The sequence below is a fragment of the Sparus aurata genome, chromosome 23, assembly GCF_900880675.1.
Source record: "Sparus aurata chromosome 23, fSpaAur1.1, whole genome shotgun sequence".
In the NCBI taxonomy this organism is placed as follows: domain Eukaryota; kingdom Metazoa; phylum Chordata; class Actinopteri; order Spariformes; family Sparidae; genus Sparus; species Sparus aurata.
The window spans coordinates 16,790,363-16,808,027 of record NC_044209.1 but is presented as its reverse complement, the minus strand read 5'-3'; the positions used below and the strand labels follow the sequence as shown (position 1 = coordinate 16,808,027).

Genomic DNA, 17,665 nt, shown 5'->3' with positions numbered 1-17,665 from the left:
CATAATCTCTTTGCCCACTGTCTGTATGTGGCTTTTACCTCAACTGGTTTAGTTTAAAAATGTCTTCAAAAGAGTTCCCTTTTGAAACCACGTAATCAGAAATGCGTTTCCAAAAATTATGAAACACCATTAATTGGAAAGCAACATGATTTTAAAGTCCCAAAGCTAAGATTAAATGATGCAGATGGCACTGCATCATGAGATTTTTAGCTGTTCTTACTCACCTGTGTGGCTTGTTGAGTCAAACCAGTTTCACTGCAAATACCTCTCCAGCTGATCATGAATCAGAGTCCACAAAATTCAAATAATTTCTGAATTTATTGTGCTCATAAAAAAACAAGAACATTTGGCATTTTAAATTAAAAAACAGACATTGTTCTAAAAGAGAGCATAGCAATGTTGGCAAACATCAACACACTGAATACTACTGAGGCAGAAGTATGAATGTGGAACCAAGTGCCAATTCACATAAATATCTTATCTTCTAGCAGAGTGTCTGTTGTGCATCTCCTGTTATGTGAAGTAAATGTAACAGAATGCCAGTGTAGCGTTGTAGTGTTATCTGTAAACTTACACATTTTAATTTTTTTGTCCATTTGACATTGACTCAATCCAAATGTTGAATCACACTGAAATGTCTCAGAGTACTGTAAACTCAGCACCAGTTTAATAAAGAAATAAAGCACAAACAGGTCCTTAAAGCCCTTGGACGAAAAACTTAAACTTATTGAATTACGCTTAAATACTCAATTTCTTATTTATGGCAGCTACATTATGTGACAGTCAGTGTGAAGCAGATGTTTGCAAATTCACTCACAGCTGTAAGCACTAGATGTTTATGACCATAAATGGTAAATATGTGCATGCTAAAACACTACAGATAGCAAAGGCATAGTTCTTAGGCACAGATAAAAAATGTGACTTTTTTTCCCTAAACTCTGACCTTCTTTAGCTTTAATTTAAGAACAGATACTCTTTCAAAAATCATTTAAAATGTACCTACCTCCTCAGTTAAAAACTCCACATCAAGCTACATGTGATCTTTGTGTATAACAATCAGTTGTTGCTACTAAAAACTATTTAAGCAAGCTGCAACAGTTGAAACGATGGCATTTTGACAGTTTGTAACAATGAGCTAAAGGAGTGACAGTGAATACAATCAATTTAATTTGACAAGGTAGATTAGACACAATCGTATTATTAGCAGCGATGGCTGGAGTCTCAGTGGTGCAAGGCTTGTATTCAAAGACTAAAAATTCAAGTTCACATGTCGGGGGATGTCGGGTCACCGGTTAACCCAGCGAGTGCTGCTTCTTCAGGCTGTCAGAACGTCTCACTCTCTCCTCTGGGGTTCTTCTGTACCAGCTCCTGAGAGGAAACAGCCACTGTCACACTGTGATGATTTCAAAGACATCGATTAAAGCTGAAATCCATACATTTGTGTACACTGAGGTGATTATTAATCTGATGTTGAAACAAAACAAATGTAAAGCATCATGTTTTAGCATTGTTCATCTGCATTCTTTCCAAGGAATGCCTCACCAAATGAATAACATAGGGCAGATGATGTGTTTTATGATAGCAGGATGAAGTACTTTGTGATTTTAAGACAGGATGCCAAAGGTTTAGCACGGTGAAACAACTACACCTTATCTATTCCAGTGGATTCTTAATTTCATTTCTCTGTTAAACCCTGACTGGTGGGGCTTTTGTCTTGCTTTATCATGTTTTTCTATTGTCAGTATTTATAAAATGTGCATCAAGGCTGATTCCTTGTCCTCTATTGCAAATCAACTCAACAAGTATTTAAAATAAAATAACTAGGACCCGAACCTGTCAAGAGTTATCAAAAAGGGACCAAAAGGTGAGACACACTGAGATAGGCTGGTTGAAAAACAACAAAGATGGCAGTAGACAAAAAGGCAACAAGGAAAATCCAGGAAAACTAAAGATAACAAAAAGAAACAGGACATTCGATTGAGCCATGGGGACATATAGAAAAAGAGTAGGAAACAGACAAGGACAGGAAGTGGAAAGCATCACAGGAAATAGAAGATATAGAGGATAGTGGATATCATCTTAAAGATAAAACAGGAAATTACTTAATCAAAAAAAATCCAAACTACGACAGAACCTAAACTCACCCCTGGCGGTTCAGCTGGCCTGGGGCAGCAGAATTTTGGCCTTGGCTTGGCTTCAGGACTCTGGGAAAAAAAAAGTGTATGTACAGCGTGATTTTCTAGGGGCGGTAAAAACAAGTAAAATATAGTATAAAGAAAAATATATAAAATATATATCTGAAACCAGACAAGCACAAGGGGAGAACAAATTCCCTATGATGTGTTTGGCACCTGTTGGTAGTGGGGCTCTTTGGCTTTTGTTGCGTCTTCCTAGCCTGTGCTGGCGATTCACCGACCCTGAACAAATAAAAAACAGCTGATCACTGGATCCCATCATCGAAAAAATAAACATCTTAAACCAGCAAGGCTGTGCTCTTCTTTCCCATCGTACCTCTTTTTCCGGTCCAGTGACCTTTGTGTGGCAGCGGAGAGAACCACCCTCTCCTTGGGGCACTTGGCTTTCTCCTTAAGCATGACGCAGTCGATAAAGAACGGTTAATGATAGGGTTAGGGCTAGTACTGACATTTACAGCACATAACAAAGTATTTGATGAGGCTGCCATAAAAAAGAGATGTTAAGTCATTTTGTAAATGTGGTGATCAGGTTACAGTAGAGATTGTTGGTTAGGACTAATTTTGCCACCAGTTTTCGAGCCTCCTGTTTATTAATTACATATGATACAAATAATACCATGTCTCGAAGCTTCCTCTCTGCCCGGAGCTCCCTGTCCTGCTGCAGCAATGCTAACCGATCCCCCAGAGGTATTTCAAAGAAGATGTCATGGATGTCATACAGGGCTGCACGTAACTGAGGGACAAGAGAAGCACACATGAACACAAGGAAAGACAGACCTCTGCTGTCTGTAGACAGTAACTGCACATTCATACCTGGGCTCTGACTCTCTCCTGCAGGGAGCGGTCTTGTGCTGAGTAGGTGGCCCTCCTCTGCGGAGCTTCAGTCTGGAAGGATCGGATGAACTCCTGTGTGTCCTAAACAAACATATACACACACATTTCCCAACATGCAACTTTTTCATACACATTTTTTGTGTGTTTTTTTGTGAGTGTAATCTCACCACGATGGTCTGGCGCAGATGTTTGACCTTCTCTGTTTTGAGCAGCCTGCGTGTGAGGAAGCCGCGAATGATGGCACCGATTCGACAGAACGCTCTCTGTTGATCTGCTGTCAGAACCTGCAATAAAGTTGGACGGGGGTTTGAGAAATAAAGGTCTGTTTTTTTATAAGCACACACTTGGTCACACACACACACACCCTCTTGTTTACTTGCATACACACCAGACTCAGCCTCGCTCTGGGTTTGCTAACCACCCATGAGGGCCCCCACAGATAGACAGGAGGCTGGACAGAGGGAGAGGACCCACTGGAACTCACGGGACTGGAAAAACCTGGAGAAAGAAGCAAACAGACACTTTAAATTTAGGTGCTTGCCCTTCCGTGTTTTGAGTGGTCTGCTTGTGAGGAATCCACAAGAGATGGCACCAGTTTATCATTTTAAAGGTTCAGTTTGTAAGGCAAAGACCAAAACTCTCCATACACACTCCAACACAGTGATAAGTCAGCGCAATAAAGCACTACCTTTACTGTGTCCAGGTGACCGTTCAGATGGTGTGTGTGCAGGGCTTAGTCCCGGGCAGGAGGGGCTCACAACAGGACAGCTGTCACTCACAGTCCACCCACAAGCGTCCCCACTCAAAGGCCGCACACAGCCCTGCTCCTTAAGTCTTCTCTCTGTCTCCTCAAGTTCCTAAACACATGGAGTACACACACACACGAACAAAACTAACTTAATACCAAAATTACAATTTTGTCAGGTTCCTTTGCTGCTTTTCTTCTCAATTTGTAAATTATAAAATCAAATACTGTGCAAAAAATAATTTTGGTTAAATATTGTGTGATTCTATGTCCTGACCAGACGGAGGCGATGTTGCTCTTTCTCCTGCTCGGCCAGGAGCAGCGACATCTGCAAGGCATGCTCCTCCTCCAGATGCCTTTGCATGTCCTCCAGAGCATGTGCTCGCCTCTGGGTCTCCTCTGTTGATAGGCACAGATAAATACACATGAAATCATTTCGCAAACAGTTCCTTTTCCTTCCTTTCCCTTCATCTCTGTCATACAGTAATTAACCTATCGCCGAGAAGTCGCGACCTTAGTGGATATGACACAGTTTACGTCTGTAGATTTCAGTGTGCAATACAGGGAGTGCTGATGAGAGACTCACGTGTCTCACTGGTCTGTGCCTCAGCTGCATTTCTAAAGACAGTTGGTGTGATTCTTCCATTGTTTGTCCCCTGAATGTCCTCAGGCTCCATCCTGAGTGTGACCTGGGCCAAGTCAGGAGTAATGCGAGGCCTCAGCAGGGATGGTGAGGGATTGTCTACCTCATACGACTGGTTTAAGGAGGGTGCAGGGGTGCGCCTACTTGAAGCCATCCATGTCACTCCTGCCATGAAGCGAGGAACCCTTTCCTGGCTGCGGTCTATGTGCTCAACTCCAGATTGGTGGCTATGCAGCTGGCTGTCCAGGGTGTGGCAGCGCCGGCGAAATCCTGCAGCCACATGCTCATGGTGTCCCTTCGGGCTAAACCCTGAGGCACTAACGGGGCTACAGGTCTCCTGCCCTGGACTGCTACCACAGTGGCTTGATCTACGGCTGTCACTCCTGCTAACACAGGCCCCAGCTTCACTACCCACTGAGCCCCAGTGATAGGAGGACTTTGTGGCCCCTGAGAGAGCATCTCCCCAGTCTCCCATGCCAGCACCTTCCCCTGACCGTCCTGGACTTCGGGGGATAAGGTCTGCTGGGCCAATGGGAAATGAAATATGAATATTCCCTGTAGAAACTGGGCGTGGTCTGCGTCTCTGTGGACGGGGACTAATGCTGGACTGTGGGCTGGGCAGACGGGCATACCGGTCAGGTAGACTGGGTGAAAGGCAGACAGATTGTTGGGGACTGGGGTCATACAGAGTTTGATGCTGGATCTGGGTCTGAGGTGGGCCAACTGGGCTATGGTGCAGACTGAATCCAAACTCAACGCCTGTGTCCCCCATGGGACTGCAGCTCTTGTTCTCCCTGTCAGAGGCAGTCTCAGGCGAGGGAGTCCTGGTGACTGTGTGGACAACTTTTGACCCCTGCTGACTCTGCTCTCTCTTCACATACTCCCTGGATCTCTTAAGAAGGCTGTCCAAACTAATGTCTTCCTCCTCCTCTTCCTCCTCACTCTTCTCCTCCCTCTCCACCGTCACTTCCTCCACTGCCTTGTAGCCATTGAGCATGGGCGTCTCAGAGCATGGAGTGGCAGGCTGATCGCTTGTCTGGAGCCCGAAACCAGGGTCTCTGGGAAGTCCAGGAGAGTCTGTGACCAGGGTGTAGCCACTGACTGTTGCAGATTTAGAAACTGGCAGCTGTTCAACCTCTTCACTTGTTGCTTTATGTGCCTGTGCAGAGATAAGAAGTAATGATTAGTGATCATCACATAACTGCTAAAATCAAAAGCTACAATAAAGAATACCAGCTGATGATATTGACTCCACTTCTCAAATATCGCATGGTTTAAAGCAGTGAATTCATCACTGACATACAAACAATTAAAAGGAAATCGAGAATTAGCAGTTTGCGTTTGTATGCCTCCAAGCACCAGTCACGTTTCAGTTTACATCCATGTCTGTCCAGACACATACAATATATATAGTGATGACTCTGAAGGAAATAACTTAAAGTTACTCTGTGTCATTTTTAGCAAAATAAGGAGTACAGAGGGCTTATAGAGAGCTTCCTCACATGGTGCAACATTTCGGCTTAAGCTCAATATCAGCAAAACCACAAAAGGCTTTTTCCACTTTTTCACATATGCAGTAGAACTCCCAATCACCTGTAAACTCACTTTAACACGCTACATTGATGGTGTGGGCAATCGTCAGGTAAAAATAGGCCAGTCTGCCCGAGACAGTCAGACAATCTGTATTCAAGTCTGGAAGTGTCACAAGAGATTCAGGGACGGACTGTAATTCAGTTTTTGTGCTCTATCGTGGGACTGACACAGACTTATTTCACACTTGTGCATATTTAAGAATTTTAGATGATGCGCATTTATGAAGTTACAAATAAAGTGGTCTAATGTTTTCTTTTCTGAACGGAGAATAATAAAATCCATGTTGAATATGACTATAAGCTTTTCGATGTGACATATTACCTATTTTTTCTGACTTTGCTATTTAATTTGACTATTCAGTTCACACTGTCAGCCTACCTAATATCACATTAATTCCACAAAACATCTTGTATTGCTTTGTATTCCACACCGATGCCTATGATCAAGACCATAGTGTGCTACTGCTGACCTGAGCTTGGCCCAGTACGTCCTGAACCCGGGCCAAAAGCTTGTTCCTCTGCCGGTTCTGCCTGTTAGCCTCCAGCTGGACTGCCCTCTGTCTGTAGTCGCACATCTCGCTGCGCTGCTCTGCACTCAGCTGAAAAAGAGGCAATTTAATAATTTTATAAACTTAATAAATGGATGCGATGTTTGTTAACATGCCTTGATAGCAATCCATTAGGAAAATCTCATAAATAAGGCATTTGTCTTTTTGACAAAACAACAATTATTTCAACAAATTTTAACTTTTATAGCTGGTTTACCAGCTAGAGATTCTCAGATGGAAGTCTATTAGGGGGCAATGATCAATTCATCAACAGACAAACTCATTATAAAAGATTATATGCATAATGTATAATCACTGGTGGACTCAGGGGGGTTCAGGTGGGGACGTCAACACCCCCGGAGCCACCATGTTCAAAAAAAGCTGCAAAGTGCCCTCTTGGACACCCCTAGCTAAAACATTATAAGATGTCCTCTAAGGTGCCCTTTCAGCTGAGAAAACATGACGTACTGCCCTATTGGGGGCCCTTCCAGTGGACAAAACGGTGGTGAAGTTCCCTCTCTTCACCATAAACATATCATTATAGCACTGGTGCCCTACCATCTACAGCTTTTTAGCCCCTGCCCCTCAAATATCCTGAGTTCACCACTGCGGATAACTCTAGGTAATTAGTAAGAGTGTCATGTGCCATGAAAGTCTGCTAAGCATGCACATAAAGACTATATTTATTCCAACCACAGTGAAAAAATATGATGTTTACAGTGTTTACATGGTTATCAGTTGCTCACACTGAACGGATCATCAGAGGTTTACACATCCTTCTCAAGTCGTCTCTTCCAAATGAAGTGGTTAAATGAGACATTACTATGCTGAGTGGGCTGTTATTCTCATTATTAGTGGAATGCTGTACTGTACTTCTTGGACTACACTTAATACAGTGTTCAGCTTGAACAGACTTGAGCAACAACAACAAGAGACAAAATGTACTTTCAGATGCTTGTTTATGATTACTGTATTACTGACAGCACAACCATTCTTCTGTCATTATACATTTGTGCCTCCTTTGCTTGAGTTGAAAAGAAATCCTCAACGATCCTCAGCCTCACACTAGCCTCTTCATCATGTGGCTATTCCTGACAACTCGTTTTGTCAGTGGTCACTAGCAGATGGATTCTCCTGACTGACATCAAACAGCCTTCGTGTTCTTCGTCGTCAATTATCTGCTCACTCTTCTCCCTTAACTGCTGATCTAATTTGGACGAGTCAGCCCTTGTGATGTGTTTCAGATATATAATGTAGGTCACTAAAAGAAGCGTTATTCCTTCTTTAAAAGGTACATGTGCAATGTAGTTTTGGGAAATACATTTTAATCAGAAGAGAAAGATCTTCAATGACTGATTTTGTTTATGCCTAAACAAATGAAACAAACTCTCTTTGTTTTCATGACTGAATAAAGTCAATAAACACACTGACCTTAAAGAACAACGCACCTCATACTGTTTTACTGTTTTGTTTTGTTTATATGTGGCTGACCCTGCCACCTGTCTAGCTTCAAACAGTCTTCTGGGCACCTTATTTTGTATTATTACCTCATTAATATTGTAAATTCTGTGTGAATGTCTTCCCCAATACTGCATAGTGCCCCTATAATTGAATTAAACCATGTGATTCTTTGTGCATATCTCTGTTTGACTCCTGAAATATGTCGCAATACACCCTTCTTATTGTTGCTGTAACTGGATAGTGTAAGCAATGCTTTCTGTTACCACGCAGCATAGACATACAAACACAGCCACAGCAGTACAGTGACAGATGTACAGACTCTCTAGGGAAACCAACAAAACCTTTTGTCATGAAAAAACATCAACTTACTTGCTATGGCTATCTTGCCATTTGTGCAACCCTCTTAAAAAACGTCCATTAGCTGTGGCTTCTGTCTACTTTTGAGGAAGACACTGTCTTAACTATTAATGGGCCCAGCGACATCTTGTGTGATCCCCTCATGTTAGTTTTTTTCTTCCTTACCAGAGGCGAAAGCACAGCTCTTCCATGGAAGCAGATGACAGAGCCAGCCTTCAGGGACCACAGCGGCTCGCAGGCCATCTTCCTGACTCCCCTCGTCTCCTGCAGCATGGCCAAACTCCGCAGACAGAACTCCTCATAGCTCTCCATCTCTGGACTCCCACACATCCACGCTGCGACTGGGAGGCACACACCATGTAGCCTCGTCAGCCAGCTGTTCAATGAAATGGAGAGAGTGGAGTTAGACGGACGTCCACAGGCAATGTGACATGTGAGCTTTGGACTGCACTGGGTGTGGATCACTAGAGGAAACCCATAAGTGGGATGAGCAGGACAAATCCACCACAACAAAAGAGGGTCTGTCTGCCCTCAGTGGCTTTTTATCACACTCATCACATTCCTCCCATTCCTCTCCATCAGACCTTGTCGACTGACTTCCATTTCCGTGTCTCTTGGATGTGTGTGTGGAATCGTGTGTCTAATCAATACAGCGTCTATTCCTGTATTGTCTGTCAGCAGATGGATGGCACAGACCCTTCAGCATAGACAGGTATTGTAACACAAGCGTTAGCCCTGAGCGTCCAGCTGCTGGAACATAAATGCAATGAAGGCTGCTTTGTAATTACACTGGATCACTATGCCTCGGTTGTATTTTAATTCAGCTCGGGGTCCACACGATGCTGCCAGTAACCCTGGTGGTCTTCGGTCGCTTAATTAGCAGCTGCCTCGCACTGATTCATTACAGTGACAGCACAGCAGAGGTAGGAATGCCTTTTTTTTTTTTTTTTGTAACCACGGCAGGCTTGACAGTGGCAGTTTCAAGAAATGCTCGATTTTACGACATCCTTAGGAGCCATAAAGAGGTTTGGTACAGATGTGCCCGGGCAGAATGACAGTTTAAAACCTCACACCGGGTAGCCTTTAGCTCGTTACACCTCTCTTACCTTCACAATGGAGAGAAAAAAAAGTAGTATGTCCTTTCTTTCCTCCCGACGACGAGTGTTAAACGCGCACAAACGTCGTGGGGAGACAACGACGTGAAGCTACAAAACGCGGCTATTATGTTTCTCCTCTCAATCTGTAGCTGCCCATCATCTCCACCATCACCGTGTCACTCTCTTCCGGGCTTCAACAGCGCCTCCTAGCAACAACGTTCAGCACTCGGGCCACGTTCCAATATGCTCGGCGCGACCTGTATTCACGTTGCCTTCTCGGATAGGATTCCATTATTCTACAATTCCACGGATGTATATTGAAGTAGATGGTTCTAGAATGTTTTTATAGAGCGTTCTGTCGAACGGTACGACGTTCCGTGGCGGGGGAGTGGTAGGAAAGAAACTAGAGGGAAGTGAAGGGTGAAACTGAGAGAAATGGAACGGGAACTTTGTCGAACAATTATAATGCTCACAGTCTTCAAGTCATCTCACTTGTTACAGACTCAAAAGAATATCGCGTTATTCGTCGTAGGGTTAATTATAGAGCTTTGGGGGAAAATAAGCTGCAAGGCCATTATTATAGGGGTGACATGTAAGAAATGTAGTTTACAACATTATAATTAACTGAAATAATCAACAGAATGCAAGCACATAGCAGTTTTGGTCATTATAGTCTCTATGTATTGTGTTACAGAGACATCTACTGAAGCTAGCATGCTAGCCATCTAGCCATCATTCATCCGGGTCGAAAGCTCTCATGCTAGCGGTGTAAGCAGCAGTAACACTCACCTGGTCCCAGGGCTCCCACTCTGAATCGCTACCTCCATGGCTAACTGAGCTAACTAACTAATAGCAGCTACAAATGGGTGGCTGTAGCTCAGGAGGTAGAGCTGGTCGTCCAGTAATCGGAAGGTTGCTTGTTTGATTCCTTGGCTCCCTTGACTGTACGTGAAAGTTTCCTTGAGCCAGATACTGAATCAACAGAATGTGAGCAAATAACATTGTTGACGTTACGATTTCTATCCATTGTGTTACAGAGATATCTACTGAAGTTAACCATGAACCATCCTGGTACAAAGCTCCCATACCAGCAGTGTAAAAAATGACGCTCCCCTGGTCCCATAACTCCCAGTCCGAATCGCTACCTTCCTGGCTCTTTGAGCTAACTAGCTAATGGTTGCTACAAATGGGTGGCTGTAGCTCAGGAGGTAGACCGGGTTGTTCAGTTATTGGAAGGTTGCTGGTTTTGAAACTAGATACTGTAGAATTGTGTTTACGTCACTGTAGACGCTTACTATACATACAGTATTGTCTCTAAAATAGATAATAGTGGCTGTGTAGCCCTCTGTATTATTTTACATTGCTAAAAGGAAAGGACATGAGGATAGAGGGGCCCCCATCTCACCAGACATAACATAAAACCCAGAAAAAAATCTTTCAATGATGTCTTTATTATACGGACAATCAAACACACTGTATCATGACAACAAGCCACCATACAATCAGTAGCAAACAAAATGACGCTGCTGTTTTCACAACTCCCCTCCTGAGTGCACAGGTGAGCCTGAGTGTGTAGGTCGAGCAATGCGCACATTTTCCTTGTTGTCCCGAAGGAGAGCTTCAATGTCACTTTCTGTAAAGGTGCTTTTCTTGGAATCCTGTCAAAAAAGTTAAACAGTGTCAGTTCTCATAGGAGGAGTTTAGTCTATTTAGATGAATATTATCATTTCACTTGGCCTACCTCAAAAGACTGGCGCTTCACCCCCACACATGCTGTGGATTGCTCGTAGCACAGGACTATATCCAGATGCTTTGGTTCTTTATTTACCAAAGCGAGATTGAACTGGTCATGATTAGATTCTGTGTGGGAATCAAAAAACAAGTCATTAACGAGAGTCTGAAAATATGCGAAACCATTGCTTTTTCATCCTGATCTTACCAAACAAGTGCATGCAAGAAGATGTCATTTTGTCCTTTGAGACATGGTCATGTTTGTAGGACAGCATTTTCTCACACACACCACCACTGAGGAGGCTCTTGACTACTGTCTGTCTGCTGTCAGCTGGGGCTTCCTTCATGGCTTTCTCAATCTCTGGAGAGAAGTGTGTGCATGGTTTTCTTTACTCTCTGTCTTAAAGAAAAGACAACGCCATATGTGCAAACACAGGGTTACAAGAAAGAAAAAGTCACGTTGGTGATGATTGACTGTGCATAGTTTTTTGATTCTTGCTCTGAGGGAAGCTGTAAAATGATCCATCATACCTCGTGCTGCTGTTAGACAACTCTCGCAATAGGTGTCTGTGAAGAAGAAAAGGGTCAACAGGCTAGCTCTCCATCAGGAACCAAGATTTTTTAAACCACAAATACCACCATGACAGAGTGAACCAAGGTGTCAGTATTGATTTATTTACTCACAGTGTTCCATGTCATCAGCCTGAACAGGAAGAAGTAGGTACATACACGCTACAAAGATTAGTATTTTCATAGTCACTGACTGTAGACCAAACATGCGTCGACAGCTCTCTATAAACGAGGAATGAAAACGGGACGGCAGTCTACTGCTCTCAAGCGAAATCATCTTCCCTTTCACGTGGTCATGTGATCCCAAGGACAATGGGAACACATCACCGCCATTCCACAAATGACAGGTGTCCAGTTTTTCAGGTTTTTTCTACGACTGTTCAAAGATATTTCACTCAGAAGGAGCTGTTGCTTCTCTCACAACCAGCCTGTCAAAGTGCATGCAAAACAATAATAGAGATCTTCAGAGATACAGATTTTTTTGATATATATTTCTATATTTAGAACAACAGCTGAAATACTCATAAGATTCTTAAGGGAATGATTAAAGTAGTAATTTAGTGAGTAACGTAAGCAGTGTACTGAAAGCAATTTGTTACGTAAGTACTTGTATTTTACTTGAGTATTGTTATTTTTAGCTACGTTATACTGCCAATCATCAGTCGACCCAGAATGTACAATACATACATGCAAATATGTATAATTTACTTTTGTTTGTATTTGTGATACTGTTTTTAAGACTTTTACTCAAATACTGTTCGTATGGATGACTTTCACTTTTACCAAGGTAATATTTTAACCTGATATATTTACTTTTTCTCAAGAGAGACTTTTGGATGCTTTTTCAAACACTGATTATTTGCTACATTAATCAACAGTCTTGCAAAAGCCTTGGTAAACATGGTTGATATAAGTTTGTTTGGGCTTACTAATTTAATCAAGAGAATAGATATTATTCATGTAATTGTCAGCTTTCCTCAAACCTTTTGTCTACAGGGCTTCACCAGCGAGTTAGGAAACAGTTAAATGTCTTTTCTTCTTCTCCTTATGATTAATTAGTATCATTGTTAGTAGCAGTAGTATTTGTAGTCATTCTTAGAGTTTTCTTTTACTAAGTTTAGGTGTCGTTCTAATAAACGACCACTAAGTGGTGCTGTTTGATTGGGAAAGCCAGTTTCAAGCCGTTTCGACCGATCCCATATATGGTCATTTTAACCTTATAAGGACTGACGCATGTGACGCAGGCGTCGCAACGGAAAGTATGACTGTGTGCGGGAAAGGCGAACGTTACAAGGTCCTCTTTTCTTTTCAGGGGGAGCAGTGGAGCGACTGCCCGTGAAGCTTTGACGAGCTGGATGTAACTACGAGATAAACCAATTACACTGTCAGCGGCGCTTCCCCCCTCAGTAATCCGCTGTCAGAGTCAACATGTGAGTAATCTCGATTTCTGTGTTGATAATTATGTAAATTGACTTCACACGTGCTGCCCTGAGCTGTCAGGAGAGGCGAACGTTACATCCCAGCTCATTTGTTGTGTCTTCCCTCTGTCTCCATGTTTCCCTTTTTACTGAAACCCACGAAGAAGAGACTTACTTCTGCTTTTGTTTCCACTGACCAGTACAGTAGCAGGGGGTAGCCTACTTTCCTGTACACTTTTCATAACACAATGCATATTTTGGGCTATAGCCTATTTTCTTTTTCAGCATTAACTACTGGTTTATTCGAAGTCACTGAGAAGCATTAAGAAGATTATTTCCCTGCCGAGATAAACAGGACTGGAGTTCTGCTTGAAGAAGAGGGGCAGCCTGTAAATAATTACTCAACAAGTACATTAACTTAAGTTATTTAAGGCGCCATTTCCACCGGTTTATAACTTACCTCACTACTGTTCAGAGGGAAATGTTGTTTTCTTTGCTCCAATCTTTACTAGTTCGTTTTCAAGTTAATGTTACACGGTGATGAGCTTTAACTTGCATTAAGACACAATATGTAAGGATTGGTCCCGTGAAACGAAGAAGGGGCAGCATATAACGACAATAACTGCTAACTGCTGCTAACTGTAGCTGTCGTTCGCTAGTTATCATTTTTAGCATCGCAGCTAGCGGTTCGCACTGCAAGCTCAGGTTCCAGTGGAGCTTTGCCCCTCATTCCAATAAACCGTATTAGTATGTCCCAATATTTAAAATGTGAAATGCAATATGCCATAAATACCAGGTTGCCCCAGTACATCTGGTCACATTTTGCAGTTTGCAAGACAGCATTCTTTTCTGGCTATTCTTAACCCACAATCCTCTGCACAGCGGAAGATAAGATACAATGTGGGACAATTCACTGACAGGTGACACTGTCTGACACAGTGACAGACACAGCAATGACAAATGAAAATACATTTAAGTGTGAATACTATGTTCTTTGTACTCATCTTGCCTTGGCTGTGACGGCTAAAGGAGCAAGAGCGTTAAAGTTCAAGGCATCGTGACGAATTTGTATGCCTCAATCTTTTGCTGCTGCGTGCAACAGGATGTACTTTTTATGGGCAGATACAGTAGGTAAAAAAAGAACACACCCGTTGTGTTTACACAGGAGCTTTGAACTGGGAGTAGCCGGGGCTAGCTGGTTAGCATGCTAACTTCAGTAGGTACCTCTGCAACAGTACAGGTCTTTTAGTAACCAGATAAAACAAAGGATGATAAATACATGTCAACACACTAGGTGTATGTCCTCCACTTGTGTTTTTTTTCCCCTTTCTTTGTTGTACTGTAGAAAGAATGTTGAACACCTTGGCCAAGGGTCTGCACATGAAAAATAGCCTTTTCGCTAAGTCCGACATTTTTTTAAATCATGTGTCTTTTTAAAAATTAATTTCCACTGTTCCTTCTTTAATGAACTAAACTAGGCACATCACAATTCCCCACAGGCCAAAGTAAAGACCCCATAAATGAGAAATAAAAGCAGCAAACCTGTCAGCTAAGAATCTGGAACCAGCAAATGTTTTGACAGTTTTACTTGAAATGTGTAACAATAGTTATCAATTCATTTAGTTTTAATATAAAGTAACTTTTAATTTAAAGTATTTAGAAATAGCTTCGATTGGACCAACTACAGCAAGATACATTTTCTGCTTGCTCATTGATGAGTCCATTTTAAAAACAAATCTATAAAAATCATGTTTTCCTTTTACTCAAGTAAAGGCTCTGAATGCAAATTTCTCCACTGAAATGCACCTGCACGAGGACGTTTTAACAGAGGTCTTATCCAGGGGGAGACAGGCTGTTAACAGCAGAGGGGTAGCCAATCATCTATTGTTGATGTCTAATAGTCACAGTTGATCCCGAAGTACTTTAGAAGTGTAGTTACATGCTGCTGTCCAGCAGATGTCACCTTGCCCAGATCCTCATGCTCTTATCAGTTCAATGATAAGAGTCGAGTTTAGGTATGAATATTTTTACAGCTCTGTGGAACATTTCCTGCTTCATCTGATCAGCTGAAGGTCATGTTGTTGGACATTGAACCCGATACATTCAGTTTATGACGTGTTTTAAACCAAAATGTTATGACACCTTCCTACCAACATGTATACTGTATTGTATAATAGTATAATAGTAATGGAATACTTTTTTTCTTATATTTTTATTTGCTAGTGGCTTAAGAAGTGCTCAAATAGTGTAAAAGTACTGTTTTGCAGGTAAAGGTCAGTCATGAGAAAGTCTTCCAAATCTTTTAAGAATTTTTAAATTTAATCCCAGAACTTAGACTTTTTAACTCATTCTGACTTTTATGTATTAATTTAGTCTTTCTTTCTTTTTAGTTTGTCTTAATTTATATCTCATAATCATGAATTTGAAACAAATCTCTTAGAACTCTTTATCCCTTATTTATGAATGAATTTATGATATCTTAAATATTACTTTATAATGTCATAGATTCAACTTTGTATCCAATATGTATTACTTTTTTAATCTCATTTTTAACTTTTCATCACATCATTTTGACTTTAAATCTTAAACATTGACTTTTGTCTTTAAATGTCTACTTTTATCTAATAATTTCGATTTTATAGCTCATAATTATTAGTTTTTATCACATAATTTACATTTTTAATCTCTTAATTTTCGTAATTATTCTGATTTACGACAGAAATATTTGCTTAATCCTTTTTAGTTTTTAACTTTTTATTTGTGTATTTAAGATGGCTTGATTTGAGCTCAGCAATCACAGTGAATATGGCAGGATATAGCATTTAGTTGTTTACATGAAGTGTATTTGATCCATTAGGATATAATAATACTGGTATAATATAATTAAGTAAGTGTTAATATGTTGTTGGTGTTAGACCATCATTCATTCATTCATTCATTCATAGAAGTGTGTTAATGGTCGTTTTGGTGGCAGATGTTGATCCGGGAACCTTCAGTTTCAGTTGAGATCTCCTCCATGGGTTCAATATCAACTTAAACAATAGTGTGTGATCTTTTCCATGACACTGACCCCAGCAGCCCCAGCAGCAGCAGCATGCCGTTGCACCAGTGCTGCTTTTTCCTCCAATAGATTTAAAGTGTGCGCCCGGCCGACAATAGAGGGCCGCGGAGTGGGAGGATCAGCTCGGCAGCGATCCTTCTGGCTTTGTTACGCCTGGGAAGCCATTTTGGAAATCTGCTTGTTGTGCACTAGCATAACAGTCTCCAGCTACTTGCAAACTTGTGTGTTGTTTATTCTAAATAGAGGAATAACGCTAGAGGTTTTTCCGTTCCGCGGTAATAGATTACCTTTGAGTTCCCGTGCGTCGGGATGCTGGCAGAAGTTTGCGCATTTTCCGCGATAGTAATGTGAGGATCTTTTTTTTTTTTCCTTTTGGATTACGCGAATAATAACATACATGGACTCTAACCACGCGGGCAAGTTGACATGCTGCTATGAATAACATCTCATATTCTGTTAAACGTAGCTGCTGTTTTCTGTTGTGAGTGTGTCGTTTCGTTATATCCAGATTTATTTTGTCCTTGCTTGGCTCCTTTACCCACAACTAACGCAATCTCAGGCCTGATTTTTTAGGTTGATTTTGTCACATCTGCGACATTATTACAGTCAAATATGTTATCGATCATTCAGAGTGCGTGTGTTGCTCAGAAATGTTAAATAAAACTGCATGATAAGAAATAAATATAGTGCGTCGTCGCACTAGCCTGCCAGTGGCGGCGTTGTCTAAATACATGGCGTCTAAATTTAGCGCTGAGCAATGTGAGTATGTAACTGGGCTTATATGTCATTTGGCCGGGACTATCAGCAGTTATTATTAAACTAAAGTACGTGTTTTTAAACGGTCACAGGAGGCAGTAGATTGGCCTCCTGGTCGCAGGTGCTTTGCGTAAAGGAGCCAGCAAAACAAACGTGTGTGGAGACGTACAGTCCTGTGGGAAAGGTGTCACTGTTCCGCTGTGTGTTTGTAGTGTGCTGGCATGGTCTGTTATTGTTGAAGCTGGCGCCTGAATTATGAGCTCAAGGATTAAATGCTATAACATTTCACATGAACTACTCATTAGATTAAGGGCATGCGTTTCCTTATTCTCAGTTCCTCCTGCAGCAAGAGATTCGATGCTTGATTTTGTACCCACATTCAGAGCTCGCATCATGATTTATTGAACCAGTTGACAAGTCACAAAAACTAATCCTGGCTGAATTAAAGTAGTCCCCTCAGCTTTTGGAAATTTGTTTCCCCTTATCCCTCTTTTCAGCTTGCAGAATTGGATGCGGATTTTAAACGTGATTAAGATTATGGGTTGAGATTTTGGTGGATTTTAGGAAAAGCCATCTGTTTTAATTGCTGCTCCATCTTGGCATTATGCTTCTGTTTGATTGAATTGTTAAGTAGACGCTGGAGGGCGAGTCCACTTC

At 41.7% G+C, this 17,665-nt stretch overlaps 1 protein-coding gene across 3 annotated transcripts; it reads right to left on the bottom strand.

Annotated features, from left to right (window-relative positions):
- Window positions 1–299: 299 nt before the first annotated feature.
- Window positions 300–9,678, bottom strand: ccp110 (centriolar coiled-coil protein 110). 3 transcript variants are annotated; one of them, XM_030406416.1, is made up of 14 exons: window positions 9,482–9,678; window positions 8,541–8,751; window positions 6,480–6,608; window positions 4,361–5,576; window positions 4,052–4,173; window positions 3,718–3,886; window positions 3,418–3,527; window positions 3,197–3,313; window positions 3,009–3,110; window positions 2,812–2,928; window positions 2,512–2,585; window positions 2,352–2,417; window positions 2,145–2,204; window positions 300–1,393 (listed from the first exon to the last, which is right to left on the bottom strand). In XM_030406416.1, exons 2-14 carry the CDS (start codon window positions 8,703–8,705, stop codon window positions 1,324–1,326), a joined length of 2,517 nt encoding a protein of 838 aa, XP_030262276.1. In that variant the 5' UTR covers window positions 8,706–8,751; window positions 9,482–9,678; the 3' UTR covers window positions 300–1,323. The 3 variants fall into 3 exon arrangements, with proteins under 3 accessions (XP_030262276.1, XP_030262274.1, XP_030262275.1); XM_030406414.1 differs by having other exon boundaries at window positions 300–1,368; XM_030406415.1 differs by having other exon boundaries at window positions 300–1,365.
- Between the last annotated feature and the right edge of the window lie 7,987 nt (window positions 9,679–17,665).